At 41.1% G+C, this 23,654-nt stretch overlaps 1 protein-coding gene across 3 annotated transcripts in view; it reads right to left on the bottom strand.

Moving 5' to 3' along the window:
• The window catches only part of ATZW10 (centromere/kinetochore protein, putative (ZW10)), a 36,511-nt gene that overhangs the window by 2,762 nt on the left and 10,095 nt on the right, over window positions 1-23,654 (bottom strand). For 2 of the 3 annotated variants that reach the window (XM_089140140.1, XM_089140141.1), the window contains exons 7-15: window positions 18,110-18,343; window positions 17,749-17,892; window positions 12,511-12,603; window positions 5,678-5,773; window positions 5,402-5,530; window positions 5,194-5,271; window positions 4,954-5,112; window positions 4,630-4,783; window positions 4,441-4,523 (exon numbers count right to left, since the gene is read on the bottom strand). In XM_089140140.1, coding sequence (XP_088996266.1) covers window positions 4,441-4,523; window positions 4,630-4,783; window positions 4,954-5,112; window positions 5,194-5,271; window positions 5,402-5,530; window positions 5,678-5,773; window positions 12,511-12,603; window positions 17,749-17,892; window positions 18,110-18,343 — 1,170 coding nt within the window. Of the gene's footprint in view, window positions 1-4,440; window positions 4,524-4,629; window positions 4,807-4,953; window positions 5,113-5,193; window positions 5,272-5,401; window positions 5,531-5,677; window positions 5,774-12,510; window positions 12,604-17,748; window positions 17,893-18,109; window positions 18,344-23,654 lie in introns of those variants that run through there. The other variant, XM_089140142.1, reaches the window with a different exon arrangement.

Here is a 23,654-nt window from a genome sequence, read left to right as displayed (position 1 = left end):
GCTCAGAAGCGAGAGAAGGGCTTACACTTCAATTGTGAAGAGAAGTATGCACCTGGACATAAATGGAAGACTCGCCAACTATTTCTCTTGGGAGTATGACGATGGGGAAGAATTGGGGTCACAGGAGGATTCACCAGAGGCCGGAGAAGCAAAGGATGTTCTGCAAGAAGGTAATTGAGTCAAACCTGGGTCTCTCGATCCAGTCAATGCTGGAGGTACCCAAAACTTTGCGAGGAGTCGGGTGGTGAAACATCTCAGGTTGGAAATGGAACCCTTACCGAAAATCAGTGTTGGTGGGTAATGGGAGCCACTTACAATGTGAAGGGTTGATTTGGAATAGTCAAATGACAGTGCAAGATCAATGGCTGCAATTTGATGCCTACATACTCCCAATGTTTGGCACAGATATTATACTTGGTGTGCAGTGGCTTGCACAACTTGGTCCAGTGGTTTTTTATCACAATAAACTGACGTTGAGTTTGAGAATGCTGATCGGAGGGTCACACTGACTGGAGATACATCAAGGCCCCCTGAGAACTGAGATACCATTGGCTCAAGCATACCCACCACGCCCAAAGCTGTGCAGCACTATTTATATTGGAAATAGATAATGAGCTTAGTGGGCCTGAAGAGGACAACAGCCCAGGAATGGAGTAGTTATTATCGGCCCATACAATAGTTTTTGAGGAACCAACTGGGTCACCATTGGAACATGCTCAGGATCACTCGAACCACCTTAAACTAGGGGGCCCACCCGTTAATGTTCAGCCCTATCACTATCCTCACTTTCAGAAAGAAGAAATTGAGAAGTAGGTCCAAGCGATGCTTGCAGACATGATAATTCAACCAAGCACAAGCCCCTTCTCCTCCCATGTCCTGTTGGTGAAGAAGCACAATGGCACCTGGCGCTTCTACGTGGACTACCACGCTAGGAATGCCATAACCATGCCTGACAGATTTCCCATTCCAACGATTGAAGAATTATTCGATGAGCTTCATGGTGCTCCGTACTTCTCAAAACTGTATCTCAGGATAGGCTATCACCAAATACGAGTTCAGAGAGAAGATGTCCCCAAGACTACGTAAAGGAAGCACAAAGGGTATTATGGATTCCTGGTGATTCCCTTTGGCCTCACTAACACACCTTCCACCTTTCAATCAGCAATGAATGACATCTTTAGACCATTTTTGTGGCGGAACATACTAGTGTTTTTCAATGATCTTCTGTTATACAGTTCTTCTTGGGCAGAGCATTCGACACATTTAAAATCACTCCTAGAGACGTTGCAGTGTCACCAGCCCTATGCCAAGCACAGTAAATGTGCTTTCGGGAGGAAGGAGGTTTAATACCTTGGCATGTGGTGTTGGGAAAGGGACTTGCAGTGGATCAAAGCAAGGTGGCAGCAGTCCTTGCTCGGCTAACACCGAATAATTTCCAAGAGGTGAGAGGTTTCCTAGGACTCACCTGTTACCATAGGGGATTTATCAAGGGATATGCACAGATTGCCTCTCCACTTACAGACCTGCTCATGAAGGGATCTTGCGGGTGGTCTACTGCAGCAGAAGAGTCCTTCCGTCATCTACAGAGGGTACTAGTTTAGGCGCCAGTATTGGCCTTACCAAATTTTGAGGCTCCTTTCTTGATCAAAACAGATGCTTCCAGCCATGGAATAGGTGTTGTATTGTTGCAAGGGGCGCATCCCATCGCCTTCTATAGTTGCGGCTCTCCCCATGACTACAGGCAACATCAACTTATGCAAGAGAAATGCTGGCCATTGCCTATTCTATTGCCCAATGGAGACAGTAAATACTTTAAAGAAAATTCTACATCCAAAAAGACCAGCAAAGTTTGAAAGAGATGAATGCTCAAATCATACAAACTCCTGAGCAACACCAATAGATGATCAAGTTACTGGGATATGATTTTGAAATTCTGTACAAGCCTGGCAAAGAAAATAAGGCAGCAGACTCCTTATCTCGTGTCCCAGAACTCTCCTTGCTTCACTCTCTGTCAAGACTCCAGCGCCTGAATTATTAACAGAACTTAAAAGGGAGGTAGAAGCATCTGAGGAATTGCAGAAGATATGCCGGAATATAAAGGAAGGGAAGGCAGAGGCCAATGGATATCAGTTGCGCAATGGCATACTCCTTCATCACCACAGGCTTGTTTTTCTAGCCACTCCCTTACGATTCAAATTTCTCCAAGAATATCACAGTTCTCCCTCAGGAAGAAACACTGGACACTTATTAACCAACAAAAGATGGATGCTGGAAGAGGATGCTGAAGGATGTTAAACACTATGCTGCCATGCGCACTACCTGTTAACAGAACAGAACTCTTCAAACAAGCCCTGCAGGATTGCTCCAACCGTTGCCCATACCAGATCACGTCTGGGAGGATCTCTCCATGGACTTTATCACGGGTCTACCATCGTTCCAAGAGAAGGGTGCTACACTAGTGGTGGTAGATCGTTTAAGTATGCCCATTTTTGTCCCTTGACGAATGGTATTCAGCTCAACACATAGCAGAGGTCTTCCTGCAGGCGTCATACGTCACCATGGAATACCCTGTTCCATGGTGAGTGATAGGGATCCCATGTTCTTGAGCAACTTCTGTAAAGAGCTTCACCGCCTGCAGGGAACCACGTTGGCCTTGAGTACCTCGTATCATCCACAAACAGATGGATGGCCAAACTGAGGTAATGATCCAGTGCTTGAAGATGTATCTCAGAGGGCAGTAGCAGAGAATCCCAGTCGTTAGACGAAGTATTCAGGGTGGGCTGAGTTCTCCTACAATACTTCTTATCATTTACCATTAATACCTCCCCCACCTCCCACTATTAACCACTATCTACCTAATTACTCCTAATGCAGCAGTTAAGGACAAGCTCAAAAAGCGAGATCAGGTACTCGCCGAGTTAAAATGCAGTCTACAGAAAGCTCAAGCAAGGATGAAAAACATGGCTGACAAGCGGCATTCCAACAGTGTTTGCCGTAGAAGATTGGGTTTATATTAAATTCCAGCCAACCGCCACACATCAGTTGCGAAGATTGAAACCAAGCCTTCTCCCCACTTCTATGGTCCCCTTCAGGTCAAGGAGAGAATAGGGAAGGTGGGATACTGGGTGGCATTACCTGTTGCTTCATGCATCCACCTGTTTCACATATCAGTTCTTAAGCCAAATGTGGGAGATCCACCGCAAGCACTGCCAACTGATTCCTTACTGTCAAAAGAACCAACACCTCTAGCCATCGTTCAAATGAGAACAAGTGTTGGTGCAATGGGTGGGGTTACTGTTGGAAGACTCCACATGGGAAGACTTATTGGAATTTCTTCATCATTATCCCCATTTTAACCTTGAGGACAAGGTTGATTTTCAGAGCGTGGCAACGTTACAGTGGCAGATGACTTGGACAATGAGGGCCCACAGGGTGAACATTCAGATGCCACTATAGCACCATGAAGGACCTCTCAAGTAGGACGTCAGCCAACATACCTGAAGGATTATTCTCTTTAATGACTTACGGTTACATCTCACCTCTAGATCTTAGTCCAGATGATTAGTTACACTTGCATGCGTTCTGTTACTTTCTTTCACTTTAAATGTAATGCTTATGAAGCAGAGAGTATGAAGAGTTAAACCAAATTCCTTCTTATCATCACTCTTGAGTTTCTCAATTCTTCCCTGAACCCTCTCTGTATCTTTCACCAGCAATTAAGTCATAACAGAAAGCATGCAAACAAACAGATTAAACTATATTTAAGGAGCAAGATCTCTCCAAAGCCTGCATATAGACTGCCCATAAGCTAGGGAGTTTTGCCATGTAGGACAGCACTGCTGTCGAGTAACATATTCTGGACTTATTGTACAAACCAGTTTACCCATGTGCCAAATTTCAGCCTATCCATGTTGAGAAATAGAGGTTCAAAAGTGAAAAGTAAACCCTTATAAAAAATAGAAGGGGCATACATGTTGTAAATGATTTTGGCTCTAAAAAATTCACACAACTGATCTAGAACTTAACCATCTATCAAAAGTGAGAATCGCCAAATGAGTAATACGCATGCCAGAAAAACCATAGCCACAGGCAACACATAATATGTGATGGAAAATTATGGCTTGAAAAATAAGCTCCTTTCTTGATAAAAGGCAAATCAGAAGTATATATGGGAGGGAAACCATGGCTGATGACAGAACCTATATACACTAGCAATGGAAAGATCACTCCTCCCTTTTGTGTAACAGAATTTTATTGCAAGCAAAGGTTTTTCTTATTCATTTTATTTTCATTGAAGAAAATAAAAGGTTGACATGGCTCACCATATACACAGGCAAGCATGCCTATATGCAGAATGTATGTGCTTAATCTATAGATGATTATACCAACTATAAATCTACAGTTCAAAACTTCAAATAAATGTGCCACGTTGAATCATACCTCCGAAGCTGTGAAGCCACAATCAGTCAGTTCCCCACTCTCCCAAGTTGTCGTAATGGATTTTAGGGGCATGTCTAATAAGTCTGCCAACAGAAACGAAGTCAACTTCTAAATAAAATATAATAACTAAACAAACTTTTGCATCAGTACCTATCAAAAATAAGAATTATGCGGGCCAAAGATACATGCCTGCTAATTTTCGGAGTTTCCGTAAAGATGGAATCAGTTCAGCTAGTTGAATATCTCTAACACCCTCTTGAAGTATTGTGTTTCTATTGATGCACATTAGGGACTCAAGCAAGGAAGATAAGCTCTCTAGTGTCATATGGATCAGCCTCTGAAGCTGAAAAGGTGACAGACCTAGTGCTTAAATTAATAGAGAAAAACATGTTCAAAAGCTAACTTTGTAGGATTTTGGCAGGAAAAAAAGGTCGGGGCAACCCCAAAAAATAAAAAACACACGCGAAAAAAGCAAATACTACACCACATGGTCACAGGATTCAGTCATAGTACCTGTAATGTCTCCTCCGCTGCCAAATCATCTAAAAGGAGTATGTCCTCCGTTATTCTGAAAAACACAGATTCGAGCACTATGCACATGCTTCTCTTGTATATCTCAGGCAGAAAAAGAGGCTCCCAAATAATATGGACTTTCTCAATGGTGAAGACAACCTGATCACAAAACATTCAGATTTACAGAATGATGTCATCAAAAATTGGTTAAATAAATTATAGCATAAAACTATTAGCTACCTGGTCGATAGAAAACTTTGCACACTCGTATTGTTGCATTTGATGTGTATTCTGAAACCCATTTGCACAATCTATGGCCTTTATGGATCACAACAATGCAAAATGAGACAAACATATTCACCCAAGAGAGAAGAAAACAGAAGTCTATGCGAACATGAGAAAAGCTGTGGTTAATGAAATTGAATAAGCATTTCTCCAATCTTGGTACCTCTTTTAAATTAAAGATAACTAGTTGAATATGTTTCTCAAGTACATTTTTAGCCAGCTGTTGAAATCTTGGTGCCATGTCAACAAAAACTACATGTTCCTTCAGAGAACTTGGGAATTCCGAACGATACTGGACAGAGATTAAGCACAGAACTTAATTAGAAACACTGTAATCAGAAAGGCATGCACACAATTTAACAACAAAACAAAAAAAAACCCTGAAAGAAAAAGGTGGGAAAAGAAACATGTTCAATATAAAAGTATATCTTTTACTCACCTCAAATGCAAGGCCAAGGATCTCATGAGAAAGATAAAGACAATCATTGTGCAAGAGTATTGGAGCTTCATTTATGCTATCAAACTGCTTCTCTAGCTTCATAAATTAGAAATAAATTAGTCTTACAACCATCATTCAGATAAATAATTCATCAAAACATCCATGAGATTAAAGCAAGATCCATAATATGACATGAATAAAAGAAGGGTTGTCCTACATGTCACAGCAAAGTAGTTTTAATTCACTGTATTTTTATTTACCCTCTTTCAAGCAATTTGATGAGTCAAAATGGATACCCCACAATAGATTCTTCTAGAGAGAATTTAAACACACAGACCCCCCCCCCCCACTTTCCTTCTCCAGCTGTCTGTTATCACCCTGTGACCACAGCCCCTCTCTCTTCCTCCTCTGGTGCTGCAATTTGCATCTCACCGGCACTCCAGCTTATCTTCTCTACATCTGCCCTACTCCCACACATTTCCCCAACACCAATGCCCAGCCGCACCCTCCCTTGCCTGCATTTCCCTCCTGATCCAGTTCCTATTCACATAGGCATCTAAACATCAATCTACACAGAACACCATTTGCTTTTTTATCCATCACACTGGCCTCGTAGGCAACTGGATGGGAGAAAAACATCATAACGATGCAATCTGTTACACTGCATTTCTCCTGCAATGGTGCAACCCACTGTGACGTAGTGGTAAACAACCCTGATTATCATCAATGTAATTTCAATTAGAACCCTTTATATCATATAAGAGAGAGAACAGTTTAAAATCATCAATAAACCCAGTTTAAAATATCAATAAACCCAAACATTCTCTTCCCCACCCACCTTTTTTTGTTAATTTGAGCTCTTCTGATGCTCTGCATATTTTGTTTTGTTTTGCCTACACTCCTTTTTTTTTTTTTTTTTTCAACCTGTTTTCTGGATAAACTGGAATCTTCACATCTTGATCCATCCAAAGAACTTTACATCTTGGTATCTGCTGCTGATCTCTACATTGATCTACAATGTATAAAGACAGTTGCTTGTACATGTAAAAATTACACCAGAAACCGACCCTTACTTTGATGGTCAAACTCGTTTGCTTTGACAGTGTATGATTGACTGGGAATGAAAGCCCCCATCTCTGACTTTGGCCTGTCTCTTGCTTTTACTATGCTACGATGCACATGGGTACCTTAGGGTCCCAAACTCGGAATGTGCTGAAATTTGACAGGTCACTCCTAAACAAGGCCAGAAACAAAAATCTCACGGCGCTGCAGTGACCGACGTTGTTTTTTCACGTTTTGAGGATTTTTGGGCATTTTTCCATTCAGCGGTATTTTTGTTAATTTTGCTATTTTCATTTTAGCTCTGTTTTAGGGTTACTTGAAACCCTATAAAACCGTGCTTCATGCTTCTTTTGTGAGAAGCTGAATATTGCTCTTCTTATTAAGTACTTTTGAGAGAACGAGTCGCAATCAAAGTAAACAACTGGGTTCCCATTAAGAGGGAAGGAGATATACTCTTTGTGAGTTGTGTGACTCTGGCTTCAACGTTAAATCGGAGTATGATTGTTCTTCAAAGAGACGAAACATTTTTTCCCCTTTCTCTTCTAATGCTTTCATGAATCATGATATTCTAAACATTAATGTTATACAGGGTATTGACCAGCATATCTTCCATAGATGTAATTAGGCCTGAGGAAGCCAGGGAGGGGAAGGAGCTTGTACGACTGAGGGAGTGACCTGGAGAGGAGATCCTAGAGCCTGGTGCAGGGGATGGGAATGGGAATGGAGACTTGGTAGTGATTTAATAAAGTACAGTTCGAAATTACTAAATAGATATTGAATAACATGGTGGAAAAGTTATACGATAGTCAAGAGTGAAGTGAATTGGTTCACTAGGTATAGAAACACGAACTTGTAAAGAAAGAAAATAAAATCAGAGATTGATTCTTGAGAACCTTCCAAATATATCAACTCACCAGCTGATGCAGGCAAAAAGCAGGAAAAGGTTTATTCACGCCTATGTCAGGCCTCAGTTGGTTAAACATGTAAAAGACCTATGGCCATTAGAATTTCAGCGCTAAGGTGGGTACAATGGTAGTGAATGGAATATATAAAGTTGACTGAAGGAACAGAATCCGGGTAATCAACCCTATTTGGCAGGGAAAATGGTCAGTTTTTTTACGTAGGACAACAGATTTCATTGGATTAATTATTCCTTTCTGTTGTCCAACTATTGCATGTGGTTCACTATTGGGGAATGCATTTCTTTGGATGAAAAAGAAGATTCTTAATTCTGTATTCAGGTGGGCTCCTAGTAATTTCTTTGCAAGGGTTTTGTTCTATTCCACTCCTCCTTTCTTTCTTTATTGATAATAATTAAGAAAAAACAGAGAGAAGAAGAGGATATGAGAGAGACATCAAATTCCTTGTGAGGAACTCCAACACATTGGCCTTCATTTATAGAATAAATACAAGTCATATGAGGAAACATAAAACAAGGAAAAAAGACCACACAGAATCAATATTCTAGCCCAGGCACTCTTGGCATTTAGCATCAGGGGATAAATCCAGAGAGCCCTTTTCCGTTCCCATTTTGCCCTTTTGACCTACATTCCAACACCCCCTCATGCTAGAGAATAAATATCAAACACTCCCAGCTAGTTACATTATTACTTGCTCTTTCAGCCCCCAACGATCTTGTAGACAGGTCAGCAGCTGTTCTCCGGTCCGTATATGACACGTGGAGATCGGCCCTTGTTGCAGCTTATCACAAATAAAGTGGCAGACTACTTCAGTATGCTTTGTACGCTTGTGAAAAAAGGGATTTGAAGCTACGTTAATAGCAGTCTAAATATAACACCATAGAGAAATAGGCATGGTTTGAGATCTCAGCCTCGACCCTTGATCCTAGCCAGCCAAAAAACCGAGATCTGGTACTTCTTTCCAAGCTCAACTCGAGTGAACTCGAGGGCACATCATGGTGGGTTTTAGGGCTCCGTTTGGGCTGGAATTGGGTGTTTAGCCTATTTTAGGTCTTCTAAACACAGTTGTAGCCTTAGACTTGTGAGAAAACAAGTGAATAAATGAGTTCCAACTCGACCCTAACTTGAAATTGATATGCAAAAGGAATGAACATACAAACTTATGGAACATGAATGCACAACCATTACTTGATTATAAATGAAAAAAATTAAAAATAAAGGTTTAAAGTCAAATAACACATCAAACATGCTCAGTTGTTCAAAATTCCACATTATAACATCAATGTACTTAGAAGTTACACCACCAGAGTACAAGAACAAAAGCATTAAATTAAAGAGACAATCATTCAGTCACCAAGCAGCTCTCCAAGTCCTGCTCCATCAGCACCAGCACCACCTCCACCTGCTCCACCAACCCCAGGTAGTGTAGCTCCTCTGCTTGCTCAGCCAACTCAAGCAAGCTGTCAAGAATAGCATCCCTCACCTCAGAAGGGGCTTGGTGGCACCTAAGTGTATCAGCATAATATCTAACCAGCATAATATTTACCTCCTTAAATGACTTTACCACAATAGTTACAGGTGATCCTCTGCTTTCTTGCATCCATGGGGCCTCCATGTGATGTGAACTGCTTCCAGGGGTAGCCTAGGGCCTATGGTTACTACCTCAAACCCTACGGCCATTATTTCGGTCTAGGGGTACTTTGATCATTTTGCACATTTTGTGGAGTCCTAGGTCTCGGTCCCATTGAATCCAGCTAAGTATCAAGACCCTAGATCTATATTTAGTCTCTCATTTGAGTTTTTATTTTTTGTTTTCTTAATTTCTAATTTGAGTTTTTAGTTTTTGTTTTAATGCAAAGTCCTTGACTTAGATTCTCATATAAGTTTTTATTTTTTGTTTTAATGTGAAGTCCTTGTCTAGTTGTGATTCCTAGTCTATGTTGGAATCCCCTAGTTTGAAGTTGGGTTAGTAATGCTGAAGCTTCTACCTCACTAATTCAAGATCCGAAGGAAGGAGCACAAAGGGTTGGTCCATCGTTACAAAGGCCCTTCAAGATTGTGAGGAAGGTATGGAAGGTTCTGTATGAGTTAAGCCTACCTCCTAAGCTTAAGATTCACCCAATCCTCCATGCAAGCATGCTCAAGACATATCATGGAGACATGGAGGACCTAACCCATGGAACACCAACAAGAGCACCAATGAGTGTCAGTAGTTCCTACATCAAAGAGGCTAAATATATAACTGGGGATAGAGTCATTCGAAAGCGGGGAGTACCTTCTAGCCAGGAGTATTTGGTCAAGTGGAAGGGACTACCCGAGCGAGGGAAGTTAGGAACCAGCGCACTCTCTATGGCAGTTCCAAGAGTAAATACAAAAGTTCCACGAAGAAGATGCCACTATGGCCTCAACAGCTTAGGTGGGGGAGAATGTCATAGCCCACCCAAATGTAGGCCCACAAGCTTAGTTTGTAAGGGCCACATTGGCCTAGTCCAAGAAAATTCCTATTGGGCAAAGACAAGCCTAGAACCTAGCACTAAGGGGAAGACTAGAAAGATCTGGCCTTTGTAAAATATCTAGCTTCTAGAATTCTTGCCTACTAATATCTAAGACTTAGAATGTTCTCGACCATTGGATGGAGGACACTTGTACAGATCCTAACCATTGGTTGTATAGTAGAAAGCCTGAAAATAGGAGAGGCCTCATTGTGTAGACGCATCAAGTAATTGAGACCAAAGCTAGTAAATGAGTTCTCAAGCAATAAAAAGCTTCATTCTCTCAAACTCTCTTCCAATTCTCTACTCACTCTCTTGCAGGTGCTAAGTGCTAGCGCAATTAATTTAGTGAAAGAGTAAGGTCGTGACAATATGCAACCCTCAGCCAAAGGCTGCCCAAAACCGCTCACATAACAACTGATGTCCTTTCCTCACAATTCCCCCTATTTATAACGCACCAACCAGTAGTTGGTTACAGCAACTCCTACTCTCTCCTCCACGTGTCTTGATCCAGGGCCCTAACACCACCGACCCTTGAAACTCACTTTGTCCTCAAGGCGAGGGAAAGTTAGAAGCTTGGTCTTCACATGCTTTATGCATAACTATGCTAGTTCAGAGTCTTTAAGAACAACCGTCCTAGGAATCCAACAGAATCGGTATTCAATTAACTCGAAGCAGCCCATATGGAGAAACCTTTGAATCTTCAGATGACGAAATAATCACACTAGGTATAGCCCTTGGAACTAGGTTGAGCTGAAAGCCAAGAACTATAAGGATCCATATAGAACACAACACTTGTTGCACTAAGGTCCTCAGCTCTCAGCAGCGCTTGTTTGATAACTGAGAACACATGCATATAGCGGATCGAGTAACTACAGATCATATTCCTCTAAACAAGATCCTGACTCAAGCTGCTGGAACTTTGGCATTAGTCGACATAAATATTTTCCATCTGTCGTGCCATTACGCACAGCATGAAGCACAGAAACAAGTATATACCTTTCTCTTTCCATTTTCAGTAAATCCATCACAGTACCTGAAGACGTTCGGGGTAAATCAGTGATAGGGACGGAGCCCTCTTTGTGTGCCTTGTTCCTAGAGGTCAGCCAGAGTGAGATGGGCACTTCCATCGCTCTGATCAAGGGTTGTCCAGCTCCACCATCGGCTTCTGGAGGCTTTGATTTGTGGATCTGGTTCACAGCATATAGTCAAGCTTGAGTTAAAAGTTCCAGTGGCATCACCCTTTTAAACCTCGAAGCCCCTTGCACCAGCGTCAATCAGTGGCCTCCACCTTTGGCTGCTACACTGCCCACTGTGACGGTTTGGTTGAGAGGAGGGAGGTATGAGATGGATGAGCAGTGAATTTCCGTAAGTCTCCACAAATACCCCTGGTTAAAACTGCCCAATAACAACTAACAAGCTTCCTGGGCCCCACATGTATGTCTACTAGCCCACCATATGGGTCCAATTACGTGGTTTTATTAAATGGGTCCGATGCAGCTCTGGCATGTGCCTTAGTTGAGGCCCATATCATCATTCTAGTTTGACGAACCAAATACACCGACCAGCCCAGGGTCAGGGGTCTAATAGACTGAACCCACAGCTGAACCTGAGCCGCTGCTCCAACCCCTATCTTCGCTTTCTCTTCTCCTGCAACATCCATCCTATTGTTGTAAACCCTAACCGCCAACAATGGTGATTCACCCTCCTCTTGAGTAGTGATCTTCCCCAGAAACTGTTCCTCAGATTTCGCCATCAATTCTAATCATGTAACCAAATCTTGAACATCTTTCCATCAGGCCAACTGAATTAGTTACTTACCCCACAACTACACTTATGTCGCACAAGGCTTCCACCATTGTCGGATCTGCAACCAAACCAGAACCTCCACCGGCTTATCCAAGGGGGCTTTGCTGGAACTCGCTCCACCCCGCCGGTCACTTCCCTGGACCGATGTTGCCTCTCTAACTCTTCTTGAGAAGAACCAATTTGATAACTCTAGCTGTTGCATCCGATATGTTGTTGAATGCTGGCTCAGATGCAACTGCTTCTGAAGTAGTTTCCTCCTTTCCAGCTTGACCAATGATGTACTCCCTACCCGTGGAGCAATTTCTGTAAGACATTTAAGAGTTTGATGAACCTACTTACCTTCAGTCAAACTTTGGTGTCACATCAAGTCATCAACTATAAATCTCCACCATACTAATAAAGTAGCTGAGCAGGCAGAACATCATAATGTAGCGGCTCAATATTTTTAAATAACATTGCACAGACAAACACTAATTGAACCTGTGTTATCCTTATACGTTCCTGACTCCTACCCATTATCAAATATAAAGAGTTTGATGAACCTACTCACCTTGACAGGTACAACAGCTTCATAGAGAAGTAAAGCATCCCTTGCAGCATGATAAAATTCCATTGCTACTCGAGGAGATGACAAGCATATATCCTGCACCAATAGTTATAAAACATAATTATGCCCCCTCAAAGAAATTACGTTCTTACCAATCACAGAATATGAAAATTAACTGTTGGCCAGAAAATATTGTCATGGATACAACATTAACACACTAATGTTATGAAACATTTAGTGATGCACATTAGCCGGCCCCACTTAGTTGGGAAAAGGCTTGCCATTGTTGTTGTTTAGTGAAGCACATGCCAAGCAGTTGGCAAGAATTATGAGAGAAGAGTTCATGAAGCATGTAGAGGAAGCCAAAACAGTCTCTACATTTGCCTTGGTGAGAATGATACTAGAAGACTCTGTGGGGCCAAGACCAGCTAATATGAAGATCTATTGAGAACGGTTTTGTCTCTGCGTGAGGGAACTAAGAGTTTATTTAGTTTCTATTATCCATCTAGGAGTTTCTACTTTTCATGTAAGCTCCCGATATCATCAGGAACTTTCTGTTTTGTTTGAGCGAGCCTTTGCTCTCTCTATATGTAGCAGGCTGCACAAAGCCTTCCCACAGTTGGAAGATTGATTAATAAAGCTTTTCTTTGAGTTCAACTATTCACTTGATGCAGGGGGAACTCCAGAAATTAGTGGAACCTACAAGGGCTGGTTACTAGTTCTTAGGTTAGATAATCATTCATGGTAAATTGGTAGCTAATAAATAAAAAGGGAAATGCAACAGTCCTAATCTGATTATACCAGCAAATTAGACAATCACAGCAAAGAAATAAACATCAATTTCAACCCTAGCCAATATAATAACGTAACTAAGCAAGGATCAAATACTGTTGACCTGATAAAAAAAAGCAAAAGCAAGGATTAAACAGGGAAACAGGGGGATGGGGATCATGCCATTGCAACCCTACTCTGCATGCTAGTTTTTCAAGAAAATAGTAGTTGACCTAATCAAGATCCTATTTGTAACATCAAAATACAAAAAATAACAATGTAGAGAAAACTAGGAATAATTCAAGTGCACCTACTGCAAAAATAAAGGAAAAATGGGGTGGGGAATAACCAAGAATAAAAACCTCAGTTTCAAGGCCTGCTTCGACCAGCCTTGAAAGTGATATATGATTGAAACCTGTGAAAATTCAGTCGAAACCTGGGAACTTTCCCAGGTAGTTTCGACAGCAAGTTTTGGGCTCTTTAGCTGTAACATCGGTTTGATTTCTTGAATACTACATATTTAAAACATAAATAACATAATGGAATTTGTATTTTGCTAAAAAACCAATGAGAAGTTACCATTCAACTGTTGTTGTCTCAGCATTACATGAGGGTTGCCAAGACATGAACTATGTAACATTAAACAATGTTTGATACAGAATTACATATACAAAATAACCAGAAAGAAACTTCAAGGCTTTAGTTCCAAGTTGTGTGCCTAGGTGGATCCAACCCTAAGACACGTAGTATCTCGAATATTGTACAAAAGCAGGCCACATGTCATGGTACTCATAAACTTGCCCGTATAGTCTGTCAATGCCCTTCTATAGGTGGGAATCACCATAAAGTCGATGTCCTAGCCTAGGGATTGTGTCGTAAGGCCATGGGACTTTAACCTAATGATGACTAGGTCATTGTCCTGATGGATATCTAAAGATGGAGTACACAAATGATGCACTTGATCGATCCCCGCATCCATATGTAGACATACTACTAGAATCAACAGATGAGCCCCCAACTCCACCATATCAAAAAACCCATATAATGCAAATCCGTCCCTCTCCATCCCATGTCCTAGGACCATGGTCCAAAATTCAGCCGAAACCTAAGATTCAACCTCTCGCAAACCCAACTCTCTCCATGCTACTGGATATGGCTAGCTTGGCAGGCTCGATAGGATCCATGAGCTTGGATGATCCTAGAGGTTGAAGATCTGGATACTGGAGACGATCATCAGTTTGAGTTTCAATCCCCAAGCATGGTACGATACTCGAAAGAAATTTGCAAAATTTCCGGTTTTCAAAAAACTGGAACAAAATTAGTGGGTACTGAACAAAATCCTCTATCTCGACCAAATTTGAAACCTCGGTCAATCAGTTCGAAATTGTTGAAATTTTAGTCGAATTTTGTGGAAACTTAGGACTTTTTCCTACAAATTTTGACAGCAAGTTTCAAAGGACTTTAGCAGTATTTTGGGGGTGGGACTCCGCATATAAGCTAATTAAAGCATAAAAAACACATTGGCACATGCATTTTGCTTAAAAAAATATTAATGTAGATATGTCATTCAAAGTTATATAGTATACATAGGGAGGTTTCCGATAAATACAATATAAACAAACATAACTTTCATTTTCTAAAAATCACCCAACCAAAGCCCAATACCCTAAAAGTGTTCGAGATTAAGAAGATTTGAACCCCCAAATGTCCCGTCCTCCTTAGTTTACATCAATTGGTATTAGAGCCATGGATAAGGCGAACAATATCACCCTAATGAAGATCAAGGAACAAATTTCGGTCTAAACTTGAATTTCAACCCAAGAAAAGGCCGAAATTTTCAAGTTTCGACTAAAATCTCGATCGAAACATTTTGTTTTTTACTAAAGTTCGAAACTTCAATTTAGAACCTCATATGAACTCAAAATGATCTGGATTATTGAATACTACCTATTTCAAGCAGAATAAACACAATGAAACTACTAGTCTACCAAAAAAACCATTGAAAAGGTAACATTCAAGTATATAATATATATATGAGAAAAATCGAGAATATTATTGCCGCTCCCTCTGCACCCCATATGAATGATAATACACATCCCATGATGTTTGCTTCATATAGTTGTCAACGTAATCAACAACTGTCGCTCTGTATATGGCCTCATCCATATGCCTAAGATGTCCTGATGGTGGAAAGTCGGAAATCTCCGAATAAGGAACTCGCTCAACTGCATATAGAAGGGTTGTTGGTGGCTATGGTATAGAGTGGAAGATCTGCTCAACAAATGAAGAAACACCCTGGTTGTCAGCAGGGGCTGGGAAACCATAAGCTCCATAATAACAATAAGGTTCCACTGGCTGACTTTGATAGGTGACGGTGGGAAGGACACTATAAGCTCCATAAGCTCCATGACTATAAGGCTCCACTAGTGGTTCACTCTGAGTCTGATAGCCAGGAGGGACACCATAAGCTCCATAAGTCAACCAAGTAGAACCAATACTCTCCACAGCTGTATTATATTTGGACTCTGCAGACCTATGCCATCTGGATCCTCTAAAGGTGGAGTCTCTAGAATCATCTATGCTCATTGATGCCACCAAGCTCTCTGCATCATCTATGCTCATTGTTCTTATAGATCCCACCAAGCTCTCCACATCAGCCGGAGGGCAAGACCCATATGATGGCGTCCTCCATGCCATATATGTGTTGTCTCCCCTTCCCCTTCCTCGAATATGTCGACGAAACATTTTTGCCTCGAGATGTAACTCCACTATGGTCTGAATCCTGTGTCGCGTGGGTGAACTGACTCTCGCCTATGAATCTTGGTGGTTGTCCTCCCCCTCCCTAACTCTCACGTCTGCTGCTGGTGTTAGTGCTGGTGGTATGTCCCTAGGATCAGATCCAACACCCTCATCTCATCCATCATCGTCGTCGTCGTCGGGGGTCTTAAGTCGCATCATCCTCGGTGTCGAACTAGGCAATCAACTTCTCACTCTGCATGGATGCACTAGGGTGTGGCATGAACGGACAGGCGAGCACTGCATGTGCACCCCCCTCCTGGGCCATGAAGTCTACCACATCAACCCCTATCTCCTCTGCGATCTATCATGGGCCCCACCTAACCCTAGTAAGTGGGGGCATGACATTTCCAAGTCCAATCTATAACTGAACTTCTCGAATTTGCACTGTCATCTTATCTTTTACGTAATCACCATTCTCTCTGCATTTGGTCTCTAGGGATATAACTTCAAAACCATCCATTGGAATTGGTTCAAATTCCCAACAGTGCATCCTATCATCTTATCATTTGGTGAAAGTTTTAGTTGAATTCCACAAACTAGTTTGTTTCGAAACCATGGTTATCAAAGCGTCCGCCTAGGCGGCAAAGCGGTTTTTGAACCGCTTAATTGTGAACCGCTTAACTAACGGTCTGATTTCTTGCCGCTTTTTTACTTAGGCACTACCACTTTACCGCCTTTTGCGCCATATTGCCGCCTAGATGCTAAAGTAACCACTTTTTTACATTTTGTAATTTGTGCATATTATTATTATTATTATTTTAAATCATAATTTATTCTACAATGCCATATATAAATTTAAATATGTGAGCCATTTTGGAATCGAGGCCCAATTTGCAAATGGACTCTTAGGCCCAAAGTGCATGCGGCCATAGAATGTGAAGCATGAGCCATATTCAACATTGATAATCAATTAATCATTAAATAAACAATGACTTGGAAATCGGAATAATGAGATCTATTAATTTATCATGTTGGAACTGTTTGGTTAAAAAAAGGAAAAAATGGATACATCAATTCTGATTCCAATTCGAATATTATTCATGTATATTTAACACAAAAGTCATGTAAAAATAATTTGTGAAATAATTTCACTCAACTATATATGAATAATATTGTTATTCATAATTGTGATTCTTGAATGTTTTTTATTTTTATTTTTATGAATGTGATTGTTGAATGTTTGTTTAGTACTTTAGTTTATTATAAAAAGTATTTGTATTAAAAAGTAGTTATATTAAAAATATTAACTAAACCGCTTTGGTCGCTTTATTGCCGCCTAAGCACCGCTTAGTCGCCTAGTCGCCAAGATGGAGCCCCAATCGCTTTGGTCACTTTGCCACTTTAATAACCATGTTCAAAACCCTAAACCTTTCAATTTGTTCCTAAGTCACTCCTAATTTAGCGCTACACCGTTAAGTCAGGTATATGAATGTAACAACACATTATACACCAAACGAAGTGCAGAATTACCAGCATACTCTGTCACCCCCTACGGCCCTCCCTTTACCAATGTTGTAAAGGAACAGGAAATGGAACTGAGGTAAGGAAAGCTCTACAAAAGGGAAACAAGAATAAAAAAATAAAGCATACTCTTCCTTTTTCCAGGTAAGTACATCACATGTGCTAGAATAAAGGTGAGACATGGAGCATCCACCAATCAACACTACATACCATAAGTGTCTGATGCACGAGTTCAATAAGTAACAGTGCTGCTCTAGACACTACACACCTCCCAGGTAAGAATAGCAAATCGACTGCATGCTTGGAAAAACTTTCGCTCTTTGCCTTTGGTGTAGAATCTTTTGCCATAAAATCCTGCCATAGAGTTCACCCTTTTCTTAAATATGTATATAGATGAATCGATTGAAGGCATATCTAAAGAAATAAACGAAGGCAGAAAGGTCCACCCTTTTATAAAGCTTTTGGGAATTAAAATAGAAAGACTAATAGGCAAGAATAAACTTTCGAAGGTTGATCATAATTAAGTGAACTGGTAAAATATCTTCCTTCTCACTCTAGAAGTATTACTTACCGGAGGAAGAGTGAAGTCACATTGTAGAAGAACATTTCTAGCCTTAGCTAGTATTTCTTTCTTCTTTCGAGATGCGAAGTGAACTTCAACATTTTGTGCAAAATTGCTCAGCCTTTCATCCCTGCTGTCAGATGGTGAAATAAACATCATCTCCTTTAGAACAGTCTCAAAATCAGACGAAAGCTTCATGATTTTTTGAAATTCCGTGAGCTTGGAAGCATCATCAGGAACAGCCTGTAATAGGCATTTTGAAAACCAAATTATTTACTGAAAAGGAGTTCAAATTAATAAACAAAAAAATAGCACACAACCCAAGTTTTAACTTACTCACAAGTCAAACAAATAAATAAATCCAGAACAGTAAAATCCCCAAAAGCAAACAAAACTAGTGCATCAGTATTCTTTTTTTTTTTGGTAATCAGTGCATCAGTATTCAGTAGTAATGAAACCGCGAGTCTATCCCCATGATATTCCCGATAACCAATTACCCAAATACGTAGAGCAGGATTGTTAGCATTCTACTGACAGAAAGTTCAAAAGCAATCTCGAGTTATCACTTGGGATTTGGGAGTACACCGAAATACTCTAAAAGGAAACTGAATTCGATATCACAATTCTCACTTTCAACTAGTAGTTTGGGAAATTTAGACATTTCTTTCGCAAATAATGATAAGAAAAACTTTTTATTCCAAAAAGAATTATAAGCACAATACAAATAGAAAGAAAATAATGCATTAAAGTAAAAAATAAACCGTTGGGGGGGGGGGGAGGGAGCCTCCTAGCCCCCTAAGCACGCAGACCTAGGCATCCATTCACATGGTGGAAGCATGGGCATTGATCTCATATCTAGTATAACCGTATCTAGATGCCTTTTGGACAATCATGAGATCCAACCTATAACTTGCAGAAGAGATCTGGAAGCATCCAATCTGGAAGTTTCAGAAAAATAGAGCTACATCCATCACCTACTCTCTAACGTTATCTATGAAAGGTGTAAAAGTTATATGTTATTTTATTTTTCAATCTGTCCACATGTTCTTGTTCATCCTGAAAAGTTTCCAATACCATGGAAGTGGCACTCAACACCAATCAGAAACCAGGATACCTACTACACGAAGAGAAGGTCTTCAGGGTGGTGGCATTAACGCCGTGCAACCAGGCCAAGCAGCCGGCAAGTAGATCTCCAGTGACTAGGTCAGACAGCTAGCAGCCTCACCAGATTTCCCACTGGCACTCCCTAAGGGAAAGAAAGGGGAGTAGGTTGGGGGGCCGGGGGGGCAGGGGCAGGGTGCTGACCACAAACCTTGTATTCGAAAGCTCTTTAGTGGAAAAAACTAGTGCATGCAAAATGCAGGCTCCCCATTGGACCACAGGGAGGGCCTTCCTTGCTCAGCTGAGAGGCTTACTATAGTCATATTCTATCTCCCTCCTTTCCCCATTAACAATGCACGGGGGGGACAACAGCATATGCTGCTGAAGCCCATGTAAAGGATGGAGCAGCTTATTGCTAAGCTCAAATACATGGAAGATCACCTTCTGTCGGTGAGGCTGAAGCTGCTGTTTCTGCTTGGCATGCCAATGCTGATCTAAAGGATCCGTGGGGCAACGTCATGACTTTCCAGTGCAGATCACCCACACTGAGGACCAGCACCAGGCCCACGAAGCAAGCTAGGCCAAGCAGGAGAACCAAGGTGCCATGTTTTCTTCCCAACGGTCAGCCAAGGTCGTTGGAGAGCAGTCTGGAGTCTGAGGTGCATCTGCTGAGCAGGAAGTGGCTGACACGGAGAAGGTGCTTAACATAGCACAACACCAGCTGATGTAACCAGGATTGGCAACCATAGGGCACCTCTCAGATTTTGGGCCCAAACACACCAACAGGCACACCTATAGGCTGACCGAACCATATGAGAGGCAAAAGTGGAGTCAAAAGGAGTCTAGTTGATTACTCTAGGAAGTAGTAACCAACATCTACTTTTGTATTTCAATAAGTCAAGTGGTTAGAGTCCTTGTGTGAGAAAGAGTCTTTGTTAGAATCTAATTTCAAGTAGGATTTCTTTTTCAAGTTGATATCTTATTTTGCAAGTTGTATTTGTTTAGTAACTCTCACTTAAAGAGTCTTACTCCTAGTTTACAACTTAAGTATAATTGTACTGGGGTAGTATTCTATTCCAAATAGGATTCTTTTGATGAGTCCAAGTAGGCTTTTGTTGAGCACTAGTTAGTTTCCTTCAAGTAACAAGGTTATAAATAGCCCCTCAGATCATGTAACAAAGCGATTTGAATGAATAAAAATTTGAATCTAAGGAAGACTTGAGTGGAGCCATGGGTTCCCTAGAAGGGAGGCCCATGGCTGACACCGTATATAATTTCTGCAATTTCTGCAAATTCCAGCTCCATCTTCCTGCCTTTTCACCTTGTGGCAGCCAGGAGACGGACTTCAGCAGTCATCAAGGGACAAGACTATTCCTGATCAAGTAAGCTAATCCCCTACCCAGCCTTGTGCAACTCACCTCCTCCCCCTCCTCCATCTTGCGGCACCACAGTTCCCCACCCCTTCTAAAACCTTAGATTTCCAACCCCATTCACCCCCCCCCCCTTTCCCACTATAGGGTTGCACCTCTCCCTCAACTTCATTCATATGTCTAGTTTTTCATTGTTAAACCTTCCTTCATTAGGTCCAAAAATTTTCTAAAAATCATCTTCTACCTCTAGAAACCCTAAACCCTAGTTTCAACCTAAACACCCATACTTCCCTAACCACTCAAACAAACCCTAAACCCTTTTATACCTTCTCCTACACCTTCTCTGTCGCCCCTAAAAACCCTAACCCTAACCAAGAGTTCTAATCGAACTTGGAAACCTAGTTTCTGAACCCTAGCCTAAAGGAATTAATTCTGAAATTACAGAACAATAAAACAAAATTAATTCTCTCAATTTCCAGCCTAAGTCAGCCTGACCCAACCCTAGAAGAAATTCCACTTATCTCATTCCATAAACCCTAGCTCTAGGACCGAAGCTGGAGTTAAGATACTCAAAAACAAAATGTTTTCAGTCTAGAACCAATACAAAACCCCTTGGCTGAACCTAATAACCCTCCCCCATCATCCCAAAATCAACCCTAGACACCCCCCACCCTACGAGCTGGAGTTGGAAGGCAAAACCGCCTTGCTGGAGAATTTAATGGGTCAAATACAGCTTCTGTCCATTAAGAATGGGCTGAAAATTTACCAACGACAGCAAGGTTAAAGCCTAATTACCTGCTGGTTCATTAGAAGAGGATCCTGACCGGCCCCTGACTTCGGTATACATCACCAGCTGAGCCTTGAAGTAGGCAGAGCAGTGGAGAATGACAAGCATTCACCCCAATCTGACAAGGATGGCTTGGTATTGCACCTGGACACTTAAATTCTGAGGGACATGGAAGTCTCGTGATAACCTTTGGTTAACCACTGGCTGCAATTCAGTGCTCTTCACTTCGCAAATGTTCAGATCAAAAGAAAGGAACAAGATGCCATGCCTCCCACACCCCCCCCACCGCGGGGAAGAAACTTGAAGAACTCTTGAAGGATGAATGGCAGCACCGAACAGAAGAATCTTGAAACATGGTTTTGAGCCAGACCGGCCCATTTCCCTCTAGGAATCCCATATTTCACTCTAGTTCTGCGAAATCGATACTGCCAGCAAGAGTTCAAGCCCCACATTGTTTGCAAGTATTAATTTTTTTTAACCCCTTTTCCACCCAATTTCAACGACTCCTTTGCCTTCCATCACATTCTTTGTTCCCCCTCCGGGTATTTTCTCAAATTTGTGCAAGTTTCATTCTAAACTTCCCAATTTTTATTTTTTATTTGTTGATGACTTAATGGTGTTCTATGGTTTTTAGACTAATATATGTTTATGCTAGAACTATGATCTATGATTATGTGTTGTTAAATTAATTTTTTTGATTAATGCTAGTATTTTTATTATTTTTTATTTTAAAATTACTTTCTAAATTCTGTATTTTAAAAAGATACATATGTATAAATGATGTATGGGATTGAATTTAATGCAAGACACCATCATTCGATCTAGCTATGATGTTGTTGAATTGAATTTTTGGTCGATAATTATTTATTTTAATTATTTGAAATTAAATATTTTCTGATATTATTAAAAAATAAAAAATACTAATTATTTTTTGTTTTTATACTTAAAATTGGGAGGATATTAGTTAATGTATGTATTGAATTATTCGAGTTTTTGCAATGCTTTTGAAGATACTTAATGTGAATTTCTTGTATTATGCATATCATTTGAACACATTGCTTGGTTGCACAGGAAGCCACTGACCACAAATAAGAAGAAGTCTAAGTGCAACTCAAGAAACAAATAAGAGGTGGGGCAATAGGAATATCACAGGATGCCCCAAGGTTCCTGCAAAGATCAAAGTGGCAACACTTTAAGGGCAGAAAAGAAGAGAGTACAGCGAGATGAGTTCAAGGATGCTTGCCTAGATGACCTCCCAGATCTAGGAGAGCAGGACTTCGACCCAAAGGAGCCAAGGGAGTATGGGCTATCTGAGTCAAGGGAGGCATCACAGATGAGGAGAGCCAAGAAAATGAGCAAAGAGCAACAATGGCTTGATGACCTGAGGAGGCAACAATGGCTTGATGACCTTAGGAGGGCAACAAAGGATCAAAGGAGGATGGTCCTCCAGAGAAAGAAATTTTCAGGGAGGCAAATCCCAACCTATGAGGAGAAGCCGATGTCAGGGATAAGCCAGATCCCATCCCAGCCCCAAGGGCCCCATGGAGCCGAGCTTCATTAGCAACACCCACAGATCCAGATACAGATTCTCCCCACAGTTCCTGCACCCTTTTAAAAGCAAGCAAACAAGCAGAAGAAGTTGAAGCATATCTGCATATGTGGGGGGAATGTGAAGAAGAAAGTGGGGCTTCCTATCTCTAAATGCCTTTTCTACCACCCTGCTTTAAAGCAAATGCAGCCCAAGGGCCCTACTATAATGTGATGTTAGATGATGTCAGCAAGGCTGGGAGTAGAGTGCAGGGGTCAACCCCATATGAGGCTACATCAGCCCTCTTTCTGTCTGGCAGCTCCTTGCTGTCTTTTAGCTTTTCTTTCTTTACACCTTTCTTTTTTTATTCTTCTGTTCAACAGCCTTCTGCTAAAGTTTTTTCTTATCCCATTTTTGGCTTTTCTTCCTTTCCTCTTCTCATGGAAAACCTTCGATGTAACCTAGATTTTAGAGTTACTCCAGGATCCTCTCTAGTGAATCAGAAAACAAAGAACTAATATGGGAAAGGTTCAGGGAAAATTAGGGTTTAACAATCAGCACGATGGGAGAGATTTTGGGTTGACTAGGTTTTGAGATAAGCTAGGGTTCTACCAATTCTATATGGGATGGGTTTGATGGCGAAATTTTGGAAGGTTAGGGTCTTGAGACAGCTTGGATTAACAAAAACCTGGATGGGCTGTAAGAAACTGAGAAGGAAATAAAGTGAGGGTTTTAACAAAGATATATGGAATCTGTTAAAGATAGCCA

The sequence above is a fragment of the Hakea prostrata genome, chromosome 11 (genome assembly GCF_041222555.1).
Source record: "Hakea prostrata isolate BN-2017 chromosome 11, UWA_Hpros_2, whole genome shotgun sequence".
Taxonomy (NCBI): domain Eukaryota; kingdom Viridiplantae; phylum Streptophyta; class Magnoliopsida; order Proteales; family Proteaceae; genus Hakea; species Hakea prostrata.
Note: the sequence above shows the minus strand (reverse complement) of the source record. Positions and strands in the feature narration are given on the sequence as shown.